At 37.7% G+C, this 16,619-nt stretch overlaps 2 protein-coding genes across 3 annotated transcripts; both read right to left on the bottom strand.

The window, feature by feature from the left end:
- Positions 1-1,634: 1,634 nt before the first annotated feature.
- On the bottom strand, positions 1,635-6,988 carry LOC111443262 (dehydrogenase/reductase SDR family member 12). Its single transcript, XM_023081011.1, has 10 exons — positions 6,850-6,988; positions 6,667-6,728; positions 5,602-5,721; positions 5,374-5,473; positions 5,096-5,176; positions 3,992-4,041; positions 3,757-3,907; positions 3,617-3,673; positions 2,069-2,190; positions 1,635-1,996 (listed from the first exon to the last, which is right to left on the bottom strand). Exons 1-10 carry the CDS (start codon positions 6,916-6,918, stop codon positions 1,786-1,788), a joined length of 1,023 nt encoding a protein of 340 aa, XP_022936779.1. The 5' UTR covers positions 6,919-6,988; the 3' UTR covers positions 1,635-1,785.
- Positions 6,989-8,510: 1,522 nt separating this feature from the next.
- LOC111443261 (DEAD-box ATP-dependent RNA helicase 39) lies at positions 8,511-16,086 on the bottom strand. 2 transcript variants are annotated; one of them, XM_023081009.1, is made up of 10 exons: positions 15,443-16,086; positions 14,307-14,402; positions 14,035-14,223; positions 13,743-13,883; positions 12,429-12,569; positions 10,855-10,997; positions 10,532-10,661; positions 10,368-10,416; positions 9,006-9,340; positions 8,511-8,960 (listed from the first exon to the last, which is right to left on the bottom strand). In XM_023081009.1, exons 1-10 carry the CDS (start codon positions 15,956-15,958, stop codon positions 8,817-8,819), a joined length of 1,884 nt encoding a protein of 627 aa, XP_022936777.1. In that variant the 5' UTR covers positions 15,959-16,086; the 3' UTR covers positions 8,511-8,816. The 2 variants fall into 2 exon arrangements, with proteins under 2 accessions (XP_022936777.1, XP_022936776.1); XM_023081008.1 differs by having other exon boundaries at positions 8,511-9,340.
- Between the last annotated feature and the right edge of the window lie 533 nt (positions 16,087-16,619).

Below are 16,619 nucleotides of genomic sequence, written 5' to 3'. Positions count from 1 at the left end.
AGGAATATATATAGTTTAGCTTATTATATATAGTTTTACGAGATATAACCCTTTGTTATATATATATATATAGATTTACCCGATATAGCTTTTTACTGTACATAGCTATTTATTACGACATTTTATTTTATATGTCATTTACCAAATATAGCTCTAATAACGGTGGTTGACTAAGCTATATAAACAAGCATCAAGCTCCATAACCTAATAATAGCTACTGGCTATAAGTTTGCTTTCCTATTTTTTTTTAAAATAAAAAATTATTTTTATCTATCAATCATTTTCAAATAATTTATAATGGGGCGGAAAGAAGAAAAGAGGAAACAACTTAAATTTGAAATAGATGTATTTTAAGTTGGAAGGAGAGATAAATTAATTATATTTGATTTTTCAAATATAATAAGTATAATTAATTTTTCATTTAATTATTGTTCTAATTATTTCTAAGTAAAAATCTACCAAATATTATTAAATTAGTTTATTTGAGGATAATGATTTTGATTGTTAAATAAACTCAATAAAATTTTTAATAAATGAAAATAAATTAAAATTAAAATTATTAAATTTATTTTAATAATTTTACTTAATAAAAATAAATCAACTGACCACAATTAATTATCTAAATTCAATAATATAATAAAATTATAGAAAATAAAAAAAATGATTGTTTATTTACATGAAATTTTAGTAGCATTCTCATGCAACACCAAACATGGTTCATCTTAAGGGTGTACATTCAATTCAACAACTCGGACCAACCTAACCCGAGCTATAAGAGTTGGGTTGGATTAGCATTTTAGGTAGGGTTGGGTTAATTTGTCTGAACCCGAACTGAATCGGTTCGGTTTCGGGTTCGTGAATAAAACCTTTGGGTTGACCAGAGCCAAATAAAAATATATAAATTATATTATATATTTTTCACTATTATTATTTTATTATTTTTAATTACTTGTTTATTTAATTTGATGATCTATCCTTATATTTTTTCTTACTTGTTTATTTAATATATTTTTTCTTACTTGTTTATTTAATTTGAATTTTAATTTGATGATCTATCTATTCCTATATTTTTCTTACTTATTTATTTAATTTAATTTTAATTGAATGATCTATATCTTCTGATATATTTTTTTTAATCGATGATCTATCCTTTTTCTTAGCACACATGTCTGTATTTAACTATTTAACTGTTTCTCGCTTTAACCCATTCTTAATGTTTCTCGCTTTAACCCATTCTTAACAAATGTTAGTTAATTTTTAGTCTTATGACACTGTTGAAGTAGTTAATATGTTATCATTTTTGTTTGTGTTTTTTATTGATTTTTGTTTTGTGAATAATTATAGAATGATTTGTGTTTGTTTATGAATTTTTAATATATTTTATCTAAAATTGCATCTGAATAATTATAAATGGTGGATAAATAAAACTTAAAATTAAATTTTTTTTTTTGACAACTCGATAACCCAACCCGAACCCAATAGTGGGTTGGGTTGGGTTACCAATTCCAACCAACCTGAACTTATGAGTTTGGTCAAAAAAAAACTCTCGACCCAACTCAATCCGGACCATGTACACCCCTAGTTTATCTCAAGTAAAACCTCAAACTAAACGATCCCAACGGTATAACTTGATCTTCCTCCGAGATAAAATCATAAGGTTTTAGATAAATAGTTAAACCAAAATAAAAAGGCTTAAAAATAAGAACCAGTAGTTAGTTAATTCATACAAGTTCTCATAAAATACATAATAGAAGTTCACACTCTTTTCACCTTTTCTGATCTGAATTATTGAGCCAAACCAGACAATGAACGAAGATGATCATATATAGACCCAATTGTTGCATGAGAGGACTTTGTAGCAGAAAATGCTAAATGCTTTGGCGCTTCACTTCTATCAAAGTAGAATGCTCCCGGTACCAACTTCTCGTTCGGCTGTAACGCCAACCAAATAATCGTATCGGCCCCTTCCTCCCTCGTTCTTAGCTTCCCCGAGAGCCTGAAATGATCGAGCGAGGAGTTGATAATCTAGCCCGTTTTGAATAACAAAGATTTTGCTAGTTATCCTTACGATTTAGTGAAACTTGGTAGAGATTTAGCAACTCCGGGCGTTTCGGCCCAGCCGGGGTGCATCGAGTAGAATCCGATCCCTTTGTTGGAGTACTTCTCTGCCCATTTCTCTGTCAAAGCCACCTAAAAATAAAGCTTCACTCACCTTTAGCTATCTCACAATACAATGCAGCAATGGCTAAATCAAGCAATCTTCATAAAGTGTCAAGCGAGGTTATATTACACATATTGAACTTTGAAAGATAATTAAAATGTCACAATATCATTTCGTTAATAATTACTACCATGACTCGCTCTTCGCTCGTGCAGTCTGGATCTTATTTTTCTGAGGCATTTCGGTTCTGTTTTGCTAGGCCTAGGATATCCTGAGAGATGAAGAGGAGTTCCTTCTCCCCACCCTTTCCTAAGATGAGGAGATTTTTGTGACAGCTAGAGTGTGCAGTATTTTGTCAAGTTGTAAGATCTCAATCGGTTGAAGAGGGGAACAAAACATTCCTTATAAGGGTGTGGAAACCTCTCTCTAGTAGACGCGTTTAAAATCGTGAGGCTGATGGCGATACGTAACCGGCCAAAGCGGACAATATCTACTAGCGGTGGGTTTGAGCTGTTACAAATGGTATCAGAGCCAGACACCAGGCGGTGTGCCAGCGAGGACACTAGCCCCCAAGAAGGGTGGATTGTGAGATCCTACATCGGCTGAAGAGAGAACGAAGCACTCGTTATAAGGGTGTGGAAATCTCTCCCTAGTAGACGCGTTCTAAAACTGTGAGGCTGACGGTGATACGTAACGGATCAAAGCGGATAATATCTATTAGCTGTGGGTTTGGCCTATTACAAATGGTATTAGATCCAGACACCGGGCGGTGTGCCAGAAAGGACGCTGGATACCCAAGGAAGGTGGATTGTAAGATCTTAAATCGGTTTGAGAGGGGAATGAAACAATTTTTATAACAGTGTGGAAACCTCTCCCTAGTAGACGCGTTCTAAAACCGTGAGGCTGATGGCGACACAAAACAGCCAAAGCGGACAATATCTACTTGCGGTGGGTTTGGCTTGTTACAAATGGTATTAAAGCCAGACACCGGGCGGTGTGTCAACGAGGACATCGGGCCCCAAGGAGGGTGGATTGTGAGGTCCCAAATCGGTTGGAGAGCGAATCGAAACATTTCTTATAAGGGTGTGGAAACCTCTCCCTAGTAGACGCGTTTTAAAACCATGAGGCTAACGACAATACATAACAAGTCAAAGCAAACAATATCAGCTTAGGCCATTACAAAAGTTCTATGTTTCCCTTTAGGCTTCGGTTGAGGCATTTTTTGTAGGTATCCTCCTTTAGGTCTTATTTTACTAGTGTGGAGTCCCTTTTTACAATAGCCCTCCCTTTTCATACCTTCGTTTTTTCGTATTTCTAGTATCTTTACCCTCGATGAAACAAACCAAAACTTTTAGCATTTATGCATGAAACCTAAAACGGGAAAACGCGTTCGAACAGCGTACAGTCAATCAAAAGCATAGTATTCTAGAACAAGATACATGGAGCATTACTAACCTGAACTCGCTTGTTAAGTGCATATTGTTTGGCCCCATCAAATTTTACTTCACTAAACTACAAGGAAACAAAGAACAAAGATCCAGTAAGAATTAGGTCCACAAACAGAGAAGGCAGAGACGTTCAACAAAGCAGCACACCTGCAGATCATTGGTTAAGGGAACTGAATACATTCCACCAGAAGAAACTGTGATGACCTTTGCATCAGGTGCAGCTTTCTCCAGCAATGGCATCATTAGTTCAGTTATTGCATAAGTGCCTAAAACATTCACAGCAAAGTTCAATTCGAACCTGGAATTCAGAAACTATTAAGAACTTTTGGGCAACTATTTCTTAGATAAAAAAAAAAAAGTTACAGATAATGGAAGATCATACCCTTCAGATGTTGTAACTCGATTATTCTCGAGCAATCCCGCATTGTTAACCTATGTACAGTTAGGAACGGAAATCAATCTCTTTTGAATCCAACAGTTTTCATGATGTTAAAGTGACATATTTATAATATTTATAATTGTAGACCGTAACCGTCCAAGCCTACTGCTAGCCGATATTATCTTATTTGGGCTTTCCCTTTTGGACTCCCCCCAAAGTTTTAAAACGCGTCTTCTAAGGAGAGGTTTCTACACCTTTATAAGAAATGTTTCGTTCCTCTCTCCAACCAACGTGGGATCTCACAATCCACCCCCCTTGGGGGCCAGCGTCCTTGTTGGTACATTGCCCGGTGTCTAATTTTGATACCATTTGTAATAGTCCAAGCCCACCGCTAGCAGATATTGTTCTCTTTGGGCTTTTCCTTCTAGGCTTCCCCTCAAAATTTTAAAACATGTCTGCTAGGGAGAGGTTTCTACACCTTTATAAGAAATGTTTTGTTTCCCTCTGCAACCAACGTGGAATCTCACAATCCACCCCCCTTGGAGGCCAGTGTCCTCACTGGCACACCGTCCAGTGTCTAGCTCTGATACCATTTGTAACCATTCAAGCCCATTGCTAGCAGATATTGTTCTCTTTGGGTTTTTCCTTCTAGACTTCTCCTCAATGTTTTAAAATGCGTTTGCTAGGGAGAGGTTTCCACACCTTTATAAGAAATATTTCGTTCCCCTCTCCAACTGATGTGGGATCTCACAATCCACCCCCCTTGGGGGCCAGCGTCCTCGCTAGCCCACCACTCAGTGTCTAGCTCTGATACCATTTGTAACAGATCATGCCCACTACTAGCAGATATTGTCCTCTTTGAGCTTTCCCTTCTGGGCTTCCCCTCAAGGTTTTAAAACGCATATGTTAGGTCCAGGTTTCTACACCTTTATAAGAAAAGTTTTGTTTCCCTCTCCAACTGATATGGGATGTTACATAGATAGAAGGAACAGTTGTTGAGAAAGAAAGTAAATGATAACGATTTTGCAGATTAATGCGAAATACGGGCTCAAACGTACAATTTTTAGAATCTAAAAGGAAAATGTTACAAAGACAGAGATTTGTTACCAAAACATGGACCGGGACATTCTTTGAAATGAAATTCGAGGAAAACGACTTAACGTCTCTGATCGACGAAAGATCACAGACCTGCAAACTAAAGAAAAGTGATCAGATAACAAGAAAGCTAAAGTAGTAATCTATTCTTTTAAATATAGCATAATCTAAATGGTCTGCTGCAAATATTATCTACAAGAAAAGAGTTACAAAATTATCGACTCGTAGAAGTTAACGATTTCTTTATCGAAGCCACATTCTCTTGTTAATGGTGGTTGGAAAAGAACTACCTCCAAATGAATATTTTGGTTTCCTGTTTTAGACTTTATCTCAGAGAGAGCAGCTTCTCCTCTTTCCTTGTTGCGGCATACCATGTAGACGGTGGCTCCACTGCAAAAACATCCGAAATTTCATGCTTCCACGAAGAATCGATATTCTTTTTACATAAGTTGTGTTCCTTGATGACTCAACAAATATAACAAAAACCGAAACAAGAGAGTTGGAAAAGGGATCGAGACCGTGATGCTAAACCCTCTGCAGTTGCATATCCAATCCCAGAATTCGCCCCAGTAACAATGCAATTTTTCCCCTCAATGTTTGCTTGCATATCTTCTGGTTTGAACATCTTAGAATGTTCACTATAGCCATAAAACAGTAATAAGTTAACCATATTAACGAAGCTAAAACATATTTATGAAATTGTTAATGGTTTAACATCACAAGAACCTCTAATTTTAATTGTAGCGGCCCAAGCCCACCGCTAATAGATATTGTTCTCTTTATGCTTTCCCTTTCAGGCTTCCCCTCAAGGTTTTTAAAACACGTATGCTAGGAAGAGGTTTTCACACCCTTATAAAGAATGTTTCGTTCTCTTCCCCAACCGACGTGGGATCTCACAATCCACCCCCCTTCAGTTCCGTTCTCCAAGAAGAGAACAATACCTGCTAGTGGTGGGCTTGGGCCATTACAAATGGTATCAAAGCCAGACACCGGGCGATGTGCTAACGAGGAGGCTGAGCCCTGAAGGGGTGGACACAAGGCGGTGTGCCAGCAAGGACGCTGGGCCCTGAAAGGGGTGGATTGTGAGATCCTACATAGGTTGGGAGAAGAACGAAACATTTTTTTATAAGGGTGTCGAGACCTCTCCCTAACATACACGTTTTAAAAACTTTGAGGGGAAGCTCGAAAGGAAAAGCTCAAAGAGGACAATATCGGCTAGTAGTGGACGAGTCATTACACTAATAATCAGTGCACCTATGAACGAAAGATTATTACCTCAAACCTTTCAGGTTTAGTGGAGTTAAACAAAATTAAAGTCTAAATTCCAAAAAAAGCTATGAAAATAAATAGGGTTTTCGAGGAACTAAACAGATGAACAACGTGTTAATCAGTCGACAAACCACCATAATCAAAGTTTAAAGAGAAGCAATCGTTGAAAATTACTTAATAAGCACTCCAAATCCTTCCAAAGTTCACTACAAACTCACCCTAAATCACTACCAGAAGTTTCCCTTCTACTCCAAACACGATCCAATCATACAACTTCCACTGAAAAATTAGACAAAAAAGGGGGAAAATGTTACCTGAACGCAGATTTGGTGAAGTTCAGGTAGCCATAGGCCCCAAAAACTGATACTCTCCATGCCTGCAACAACGGGAAAAGGATTACAACTTCAAACACATAAATCCCGGCTTTGTATCAAAGATTTTGGTGCCGTAACAAAAGAAAATCGGATACAAAGAGATGATCGGAGAAGAGTATATGCCTTGAGAAGAAACATTGCGAGTGCTCCAATGGAGATATGGACTCGAACCTGCAGAGCTCCACGTTCCATGTCAATGGGCGCACTCGAACAATTGATAACGGGCACTGTTCGCCCGAAACCGTTGGGAGTTGAATGAGTGAACAGAACTTTGCCACGCTTTCTTCTTTGGTATCATATTCGATTTTTCTTTTTTATAATTATTTCTTTCTATTTTTTAAATAATTTATTAATGTTATTTGTCAGAGGAACAGAACTCTGGACAATGGTATGAGTTTAAGCTTTAGTGGTTTTGCTTCAGGTTTTCCCAAAAGGCCCTCATACCAATGGAGATAGTATTCTTTGATTATAAACTCATCATCATTCCCTAAATCAGCAGTCGTGGGACTTTCATCACCCAACACCTCCCCTTGAACAAAGTACGTCTCCCCTTAATCGAGGCTTGACTTCTTTTCTTTTGGAGTCTTTTATTCGACATTTGAGAATTTACCAATCTATTGGCACGACCAAGTTTAGGGCATAACTCTGATACCATGTTAAACGAACACAACTCTAACATGGTATCAGAGTCATGCCCTAAACTTGGTCGTGCCAATAGATTGGTAAATTCTCAAATGTCGATTAAAAGACTCCGAAAGAAAAGGAGTCGAGCCTTCTCGAAGACATAGTAAAAAATGACTAAGACTCCAAAAGAAAAAGGAGTCGAGCCTCAATTAAGGGGAGACGTACTTTGTTCGAGAAGAGGTGTTGGATGATGAAAGTTCCACATCAGCTAATTTAGAAAATAATCATGAGTTTATAATCAAATAATACTCTCTCCTTAGTATGAGCCATTTTGAGAAGCCCAAAACAAAACTATGAAAACTTATACTCAAAATAGACAATATAATACTCACACCAGAGAGTCGGTATGAAAAGTATTTTATAAAAGTTATGCATTAACAATTAAAAATAATTAATGTTATTACAACAATTTAATCAATGCTGCAATAAAAAAAATGAAATAATTCCAAATAATGAATTTCATTTAAAAAAGAAATCAATATGTTTTACAAAAAAAAAAGAATAATTCCAAATTTGTTGTAGACCCTATTTTTTCAATAAATTAATAAAAATACCATTATGTTTTACATTATCTAAAAAAATATTCGTGAATGTATAAAAAATTAAAAAATAATAGTGAAGTTAATAATATAATTAAAAAATACCCAAGAATTTTTAAAAATAATATTAACATCATTTACCTTTTTTTTAAAAATCTTCTGTAGACATATAAAGTAAGTAAAAGTATATTTAGTAAATGATAGATTGTGGAAATGAGTAAATTGTATCCGGTAAAACTATGGAAAGGGGTAAATTGTCATAAATAGTAAATAGCTTTATATCTAGTAAACCTATATATAATAAATTAAACCATATATATATCACCCGAGCTAAGCTAAACCATATATATATCATTATCTAGTAAAGCTATATATATATATATATCTAGGTGCTAAAGTAAACCAAGGAGCTTTGAACTTGCATACTTTAAGAGCTTTGAGCTTTGCATCGAGAGTTCTATCTTGTTCTTTGTGTTCATCTAGATCAAGGAGTGTGTGCGTTGTGCAATCCTAACAAATACATTAGAATAACACGATCTAAATTGTCTCGTATCAATATCGAGAGTCTTACCTCTCAACCAAAGTTTTCGACTTTTTCAAACGATGTAAAACTATGTTCATTTTCGTACCACGTACGATACAAGGGCCCCGATGTGTCCTCATAGACACATAAAAAGAGAGGCTTGATAAAGGTTTGGCACTGATTTGTTCTTTCTCCTCAAGATGTTTCACTTATAAAACATACACTTAACAGCAAAATTACACTTCCTTGTACTCATCAAGCCATTTCAAATGAAGAACTAACAAAAAATTACAAGAAAAGTTTATAAAACTATGTTAAACTCTCATCTAAAACCTGTCTTCCACTTAACCGGATACTGATCTTCTCTTATCAGACTGGCTGCTTCTCCCTCTAAACCCAACTACATTTAGTTTCTGACCTGACGGTTTGATGCCATTTCTGGGCTGCCTTCTGCTAGCCACCTGCTTCTTCGGTTCGGAAGACGGTTTCCTGGGTTCGGAAGACGGTTTTCTGGGGACATTCCTCAACGGTTTTCTGGGGACGTTCCTCGACGGTTTTGTTGACTTAGAAACCCGAACACCGGACTTCTGAGTCTTTGCTGGAGATGCTTTTCCAGATTCATCTTTTGAATGGACACTTGAAGGTTTTGCTGCTGGTGATGTTGATGATTTAGCTCTGTTTCTCTCCTTTGAAACCTTAACAAATTTTTCATTTTTCGTTTTCTGCTCGGTTATCATACGTTCCCGTGCTATGTCTCTTCGCACATTATCTGCTGTGAGAGATTCTAAGCTCTCGTTTTTTCGGATTGCTTCCTCGATGCGAGTGGCTAAAATATTATCCTTTTTAGTAACCAGGCTTGTCACATTTCCTACACCAATACATGTACAAATAATGAAGGATCAGCAAGGAAGTTCAATTTCATCAAATTCAACCTAGCTTGTACAAGTCAGGCTAAGCTGCGAGTTAAGATACAAGTTCGTGAGTAAGTGAATCAACGAATAACGGCTAGCTACAAGTAGTAATGGTTGGATGAGGATACTTCTTGTAACGACCTTAATTTTCTACTGAAATAGAGCCGCTACCATATGCATGACGTAATCTTCTTATACAAAAACATTCATTTAAAATAATTCATAAAACAATTACATCATGCATATGGTAGCGGCTCTATTCCAGTAGAAAATTAAGGTTGTTACAGTTGGTATCAGAGCTCTAGGTTATAGATCATCTGGACTAGCCTACGAGGTAGGCTTAACATGCTCCATGGTCCCACAGCTGATGCTCGATGTAACGATGAATGATTTTAAATGAATGTTTCCGCATAAAAAAGTCACATCATGCATATGGTGTTATAGATTATGTGGACTAGCCTACGAGGTAGGCTTAACATGTTCCATGGTCCCACAGCTGATGCTTGATGTAACGATAAATGATTTTAAATGAATGTTTCCGCATAAAAAAGTCACATCATGCATATGGTGTTATAGATTATGTGGACTAGCCTACGAGGTAGGCTTAACATGTTCCATGGTCTCACAGATAATGCTCGATGTAAGGATAAATGATTTTAATGAATGTTTCCGCATAAAAAGGTCACGTCATGAATATGGTATCAGAGCTCTAAGTCATAGATTCTGTGAACTAGCCTACGAGGTAGGCTTAACATGTTCCATGGTCCCACAGCTGATGCTCGATGTAACGATGAATGATTTTAAATGAATGTTTCCGCATAAAAAAGTCACGTCATGTATATGGTAGCAGCTCTATTTCAGTAGAAAATTAGGATGCTAGGCTCAAGGATTTTCCTTCCTAGTTACCCAACAAATGGACAGCATAAAATCCATGTGAAATAAAGAGTTATAAACATCAAGTACATCAAAGAGCAAGCGACGAACCTTTTGCACCCATACGAGCTGTTCTTCCCGTGCGATGAAGGTAATCGATCTAAAAGGCGAAACAAAATATCATTTATAAGCTATTTAGGCATGAAAGTGCAGCACAAAAAGAGGTGGTGCAAAATAAACAAGCCAAGTTCTTCAAAAGCAAAAAAAACTCTTACAGAATTTGAAGGGAAATCAAACATAATGACATGATCCACATCCAAATCCAAGCCCCTAGCGGCCAAGTCCGTGCAGACTAACGTCGGACAATCAGCATCATCACTCTTGAACTTCTTGAGATTCTCGACTCTGATTTTCAAACGACAGTATAAACGCATATATCAAAATCTTGGATTACTTAGAACCAACAATCTTTTTGTATCTACTCGTTCTTTTCAGTTTTTCGATCCGAGTCACTGCAGCTCTTTGTAACTTCATTGATTGTCACTAAGTAGAGTAAATTTTATAAAAATGAAACGGAGTTTATCACCAAAATCCTTACCGCTGCTGAGCAGGCACCTCTCCGTGGTAATTGACCGTAGAAATTTGATTTTCACCGAGAAAATGATCCACGGCACGGCTGGAATTTAAAGTGTTACAGAACACCATTATCCTGTTTCCTTTTGCCAAACTTGGTTCAAGAACCTGCATCCTCACAAAATAACAAATATGAAGCCCAATAGACAGTCCAATAATCTAAAGATGATAATGTGATGCTTAAGACTTCCTGCTGTTTAGGTTCATGCATTTTTTAGTAAGGATTTAGCTGGTTGATTTCTTTCCTTATTGCTTTGTGTATCAACTACTAGATTTATCTGTCTCCGTCTCAATAAGTTAGAGTCCGCTTGGAAAGTTAGAGTCCGCTTGGAATGACTTTCTAGGTGCTTAAAAGTACTTTTTCATGCACTATGAATGTCCGTCTACATAGGTCCTTCATTGACGAAAAATGTTTTTCTGCCTCTAAGTAAGCATAGTGCATAGAATCCATTTGCGGCCTGAAGTCAAACATGTCGAGCAAATGGAAACTAAGAAAACCCCTTCTCTCACGGCTGAGATTACGTCCTTCCTTCACTTATGGGTCTTACATATTCTCCAATTCCTTATTTCTCTCCTGAATCTCGTAAACAAGGAATTATCATCATTTAGTTGGGGATTCTTGTAAGAAAATTAGGGTAATCTTTCTTTCGTCTTTCCTTCCATAAACCTTCCTCAAAAGAAGAAGAATAAATAGGTTCAGGATTTAATTCATAAGGTAAATAGGGGAAGGTCAGGTACTAGAGTATAAAGTTCAGAAAGTTCAGAAGCTCTCGTGTCAACCACTTCTTGTAAGAAGGAATGGAAGGAAGAAGCTGATAAGACTGTGAAGTAAAGGAGGGGCGTTTACAGGATTTCATATGCTTTACCTTGTTCAATCAATCTCGGATAGCAGTCAAGGTAGGGAATGTCAGGTAATAGAGTATAAGGTTCTGGAGCTCTCGTGGCAACAACTTCTCGTAAGGAGGAAGGGAAGGAAGAAGCTGATAGACTATAAAGTAAAGGAGAGGAGTTTACAGGATTTCATATGCTTTATCTCGTTCAATCAGTCACGAATAGTAGTCGGAGAAGATCAGTCTGTTATCCTATTAGTAACTTAACAAGGGGGCGGAGGGATTTGAGACAAATGGCAATGCAAAAAATAGTTGAGAATCAATCTTATACTTCTTTCAAACTCAAAAGGAAGTAATTACTTGAGGTGAAATCAGTGAAATTCTTCCCATGGTAAATAGGAAAGGTGAAACTCATGGATGCACAAGCTCAGTTCCATATGTTAAATTTCAAAACCTTGCCAGGTGGGAGGTTAAAAACTTCATGGTCATGGCATGGCTTGGCAGTTTAACAGCCCAGGCATTGGAAGTTACTTTTATTGAGACTCCTAGAATTTTTTAACGACCAAGCCATGACCATGACGATATGAAACAACGAAACCACGAACTTCATGGAAATAAGGAGATAATGGTCTAAGAATCTAAGCTAATATATGTCAGAGCGTTCATAATGGACTAAGAAGTACCCAAGAAATAAATACAATAGTCAAACCTGCAATAAAGCTTCCATCTTGTTTTCAGAACCTGAAAGCTTGATGAAATCATGACGAGCGGATGCGATCTTTTTATGCAAAGTTGATGTGCGTAAATGCACAATGCCCTGAAACTCCTCATCAATCAGCTTTTGAACTGCCTGCAGCGATGGCCAGAACGTATGAGCGGAAGAATTTTAACAACCGAAATGTATAATGAAACGACAAATGCTGAAATTGTAAATAAAATCGAATGACTATTGACTAGAAAAGGAAACTGATCTCGCATATAGAACCGATTGTCGAAGTATTCAAAGAACATTTAACATCCTTCTACCGAAACTGTAATAGCCCAAGCCCACCGCTAGCAAATATTGTCCTCTTTGAGCTTTCCCTTTCGGGCTTCCTCTCAAGGTTTTTAAAATGTGTCTGCTAGGGAAAGGTTTTCACACCCTTATAAAGGGTGTTTCGTTCTTCTCCCCAACCGATGTGGGATCTCACAATCCACCCCTTTCGGGGCCCAATGTCCTCGCTGGCACTCGTTCCTTTCTCTAATTGATGTGGGACCCTCCAGTCCACCCCCTTTCGAGGCCCAGGGTCCTTGCTGGCACACCGCCTCATGTCCATCCCCTTCGGGGCTCAACTTCGTTGCTAGCACATCGTCCTGTGTTTGGCTCTGATTCCATTTATAACAGCCCAAGCCCACCGCTAGCAGATATTGTCCTCTTTGGGCTTTCCCTTTCGGGCTTCCCCTCAAGGTTTTTAAAATGCGTTTGCTAGGGAGAGGTTTCCAAACCCTTACAAAGGGTGCTTCATTCTCCTCCCCAACCAATGTGAGATCTCACAATCCACCCCTTTCGGGGCCTAGCGTCCTCGCTGGCACTCGTTCCTTTCTCTAATCGATGTGGGACCCTCTAGTCCACCCCTTTCGGGGCCCAAGGTCCATGCTGGCACACTGCCTCATGTCCATCCCCGGAGTTCAACTTCCTCGCTAGCACATTGTCCGGTGTCTGGCTCTGATACCATTTATAACATCTCAAGCACACCGCTAGCAGATATTATCCTCTTTGGGCTTTTCCTTTCAGGCTTCCCCTCAAGGTTTATAAAACGCGTCTGCTAGGGAGAGGTTTCCACACCCTTATAAAGGGTGCTACGTTCTCCTCCCCAACCAATGTAGGATCTCACAAAAACAATTATAAAGAAGGGTTCCATCAGGTTCAACATGCCTACCTTCGAATTTTCTAACATCCAAATTATCAATCCATACAGATTCAAAGAAAAATATGATCTCAACAGGGAAAAACAAAATACTTCTGTCACATTGAAACCAATACCTTTGTCATTGTTGCAGTGATCAATATTGTTTGAAATCCTTGGCCATCATGTGACGAGGCACGATGCTTTAATGGGCCAATAAACTTACGAATGTCCGGTCCAAATCCGTGATCAAACATGGTGTCTGCCTCATCCAGCACCTACTAAAACGACTCCACAATCACGACAATGTCGTATGCATTCCAAAGCAAAAATTACAAAAGTAATGCAACATATGAACTGGACAATAATATCAGGGACTTATGATTTTGGACTGAATGCAACATCAAAACCATAATATTAGGTCCGCACCAAGTATTTGATGTCACCATACACCATGTTGCCTGCGTCAATATGTTGAAGAACTCTGCCAGGAGTTCCCACCACCATGTCTATTGGATTACTTAATGAGTCCTCTTGTGGCCTGATCCGACCACCACCACTTACCATGGTAGACCTAAATCGTGCATGATGACTGATAGATTTCGACACGCGAAACACCTATTGTAATCATTTGATGTTAATAGGATATGTATAAATTATATAGCAATACATGTAATAAAATCAAGTCAACCTAAAGCTACCTGTTCAGATAATTCCCTCGTGGGACATAGCACGACTGCTCGAGGACGCCTAGGCTTCATTAACTTGCCAAACAGTTCTTCATCCCGCCTCAGCAACTACAAATATTACTTAATTAGTTCACTGATACTCCATAAAATAGCACACAGTAATCAATATATAAACCTCCACATCGTTAGGTCCACTGCCAATATCATACCAATTTGCATCAAAGATGGAATCAGGCAATCCATAGAATAATGAAACAAGATAGAAAAGATAATTTAGTTTTTAGATAGAAAAGATAATCCATAGAATAATCAAACAAAACGTTTAATTTTCTTTACATCGTCGTGGGTTTTCACCAATGAAGATTATAATTTAGTTTCTATAGTTTTAAAAGGTCGATTATCGTCTTTGGAGCACATTGCTAGTCCAATAGAGCTCTACCACAAATCTTCACTATGACTACACCTTCGAGACTCATAACTTTTTCATTCGACACTTGAGTCACTATGACTATACCTTCGAGGATTTTATTGAAATGACTAAGTCAAGATAAGAGCACGACCTTGATACCACTTTCCTAAAAAGCATCATACCAATGAAGATAGTGTCGCTTACTTATATACTCAAGATCTTCCCCTTAATTAGTTTACATCGTCGTGGGTTTTAACCAATGAAGATTATAATTTAGTTTCTATAGTTTTAAGAGGTCGACTATCGTCTCTAGAGCACATTGGTAGTCCAATTGAGCTCTACCACAAATCTTCACTATGACTACACCTTCAATACTCATAACTTTTTTGTTCGACACCGGAGTCACTATGACTATACCTTCGAGGATTTTATTGAAATGACTAAGTCAAGATGCGAGCACGACCTTGATACCACTGATAAGACACAACTAACGTCTACCGTGGTATAATATTATCCACTTTCCTAAAAAGCATCATACCAATGAAGATAGTGTCGCTTACTTATATACACAAGATCTTCCCAACTCCAACATTTACTAGAAAAGATCCTTCCAAATTTAGAACATTATACATGGACAGCACCAAGCACAATATCACAATTAGACTTCAAACATTACAAGATAATTTAGTCTACAACAAATTTAAGGAAACCCCACAACAAAAATGCTGTTGAATTGTACCTGGACAAGAGGTAGCAAGTAAGCCAGAGTTTTACCAGACCCAGTATGAGAACCCAAAATCACACTCTTCCCTTCCAAAACAGCCGGGATTCCAATGCTCTGAATCTCAGTCGGAACCTCAATGTTCATCTCCCTCAGAGCCCCCATCACCTCCTCATTCAAACCCAATTCTTCAAAACTCTCAACCAATTTCTTCTTCTTTTCTGGCTTCTTCATTTTCTCCTCACCACTTCCCACAGCTAGCTTAGTCTTAGAAGCAGATTCATTGAGATGCCTAGTCCTGAGCCGCTCAAGCAAAATAGAGTGCTTCAACGGTTCAATCGCCTGAGTTGTTTCCGTGGATTCTGCGCTGGTCGCGGCGCTGGTAGCGGAGCAAAGAGGCCTAAATCCTGAGAAATTTCTTATGGGTTTCGGTATTTTGAGGAGCGACAGACACTTGGGCGGTGAAACACGAGCACTGATTAACAGATTTGTGGAGACTGAAAGAGAGAGCAGAGTTCTTCCGGTGCCTCCCATGGCGTGCAAACTGAATGCCAGAGATGAGCTATGGCGCGGAAATGGAGGTTTTGGGCTGCCTCAATGCCTCATTTGCTCTCCCATCTTTCAGGCACTGCAAACCAAATCCCCTATGGGATTGAATCCATTTTTTTATTTGTTTAAAAATTAGGTCAAAAATATCCTTGGATCATCGTATATTGTTATATAGTGAATTTTAACGCTTCAAATTTAATTATTATATTGTCAATAAAATTTAAAATTTATCCTTAATTTTTTTTCACAAAATAATTAATTTCAATGACTATAAATTTTTTTTAAGAATTTTAAGTACGAACCAATAGACTTATTTGAAAAAAGAATAGTTATGTTAGATATATCTTTACCTTCAATAATTAGACTACAGTTGGATGATCTTTGTAGTCATTTTGTTTTAACTGATATGATCTTTGTAGTCATTTTGTTTTAACTGATATCATCACGAGGATGGATACGAGGTTAAATTGAAAGTTGAAGAGTAGGTTTATGCGGGTACAACTAATAATTACAAACTCTAGTCTGGGTCAACTAAGTAACTGGCTCTACTATCGGTATGGTTAGAAGATTTGTTTTATGTATGATGACACGTGCCCAATGGCCTTACTCGTGTCATATGTTTAATAGGTTTGTTATGTTTCAATGA

The sequence above is a fragment of the Cucurbita moschata genome, unplaced genomic scaffold (genome assembly GCF_002738365.1).
Source record: "Cucurbita moschata cultivar Rifu unplaced genomic scaffold, Cmos_1.0 Cmo_Scf00005, whole genome shotgun sequence".
In the NCBI taxonomy this organism is placed as follows: Eukaryota; Viridiplantae; Streptophyta; class Magnoliopsida; order Cucurbitales; family Cucurbitaceae; genus Cucurbita; species Cucurbita moschata.
The sequence above is the reverse complement of the archived record's forward strand: the minus strand, read 5'-3'. Positions and strand labels throughout refer to the sequence as shown.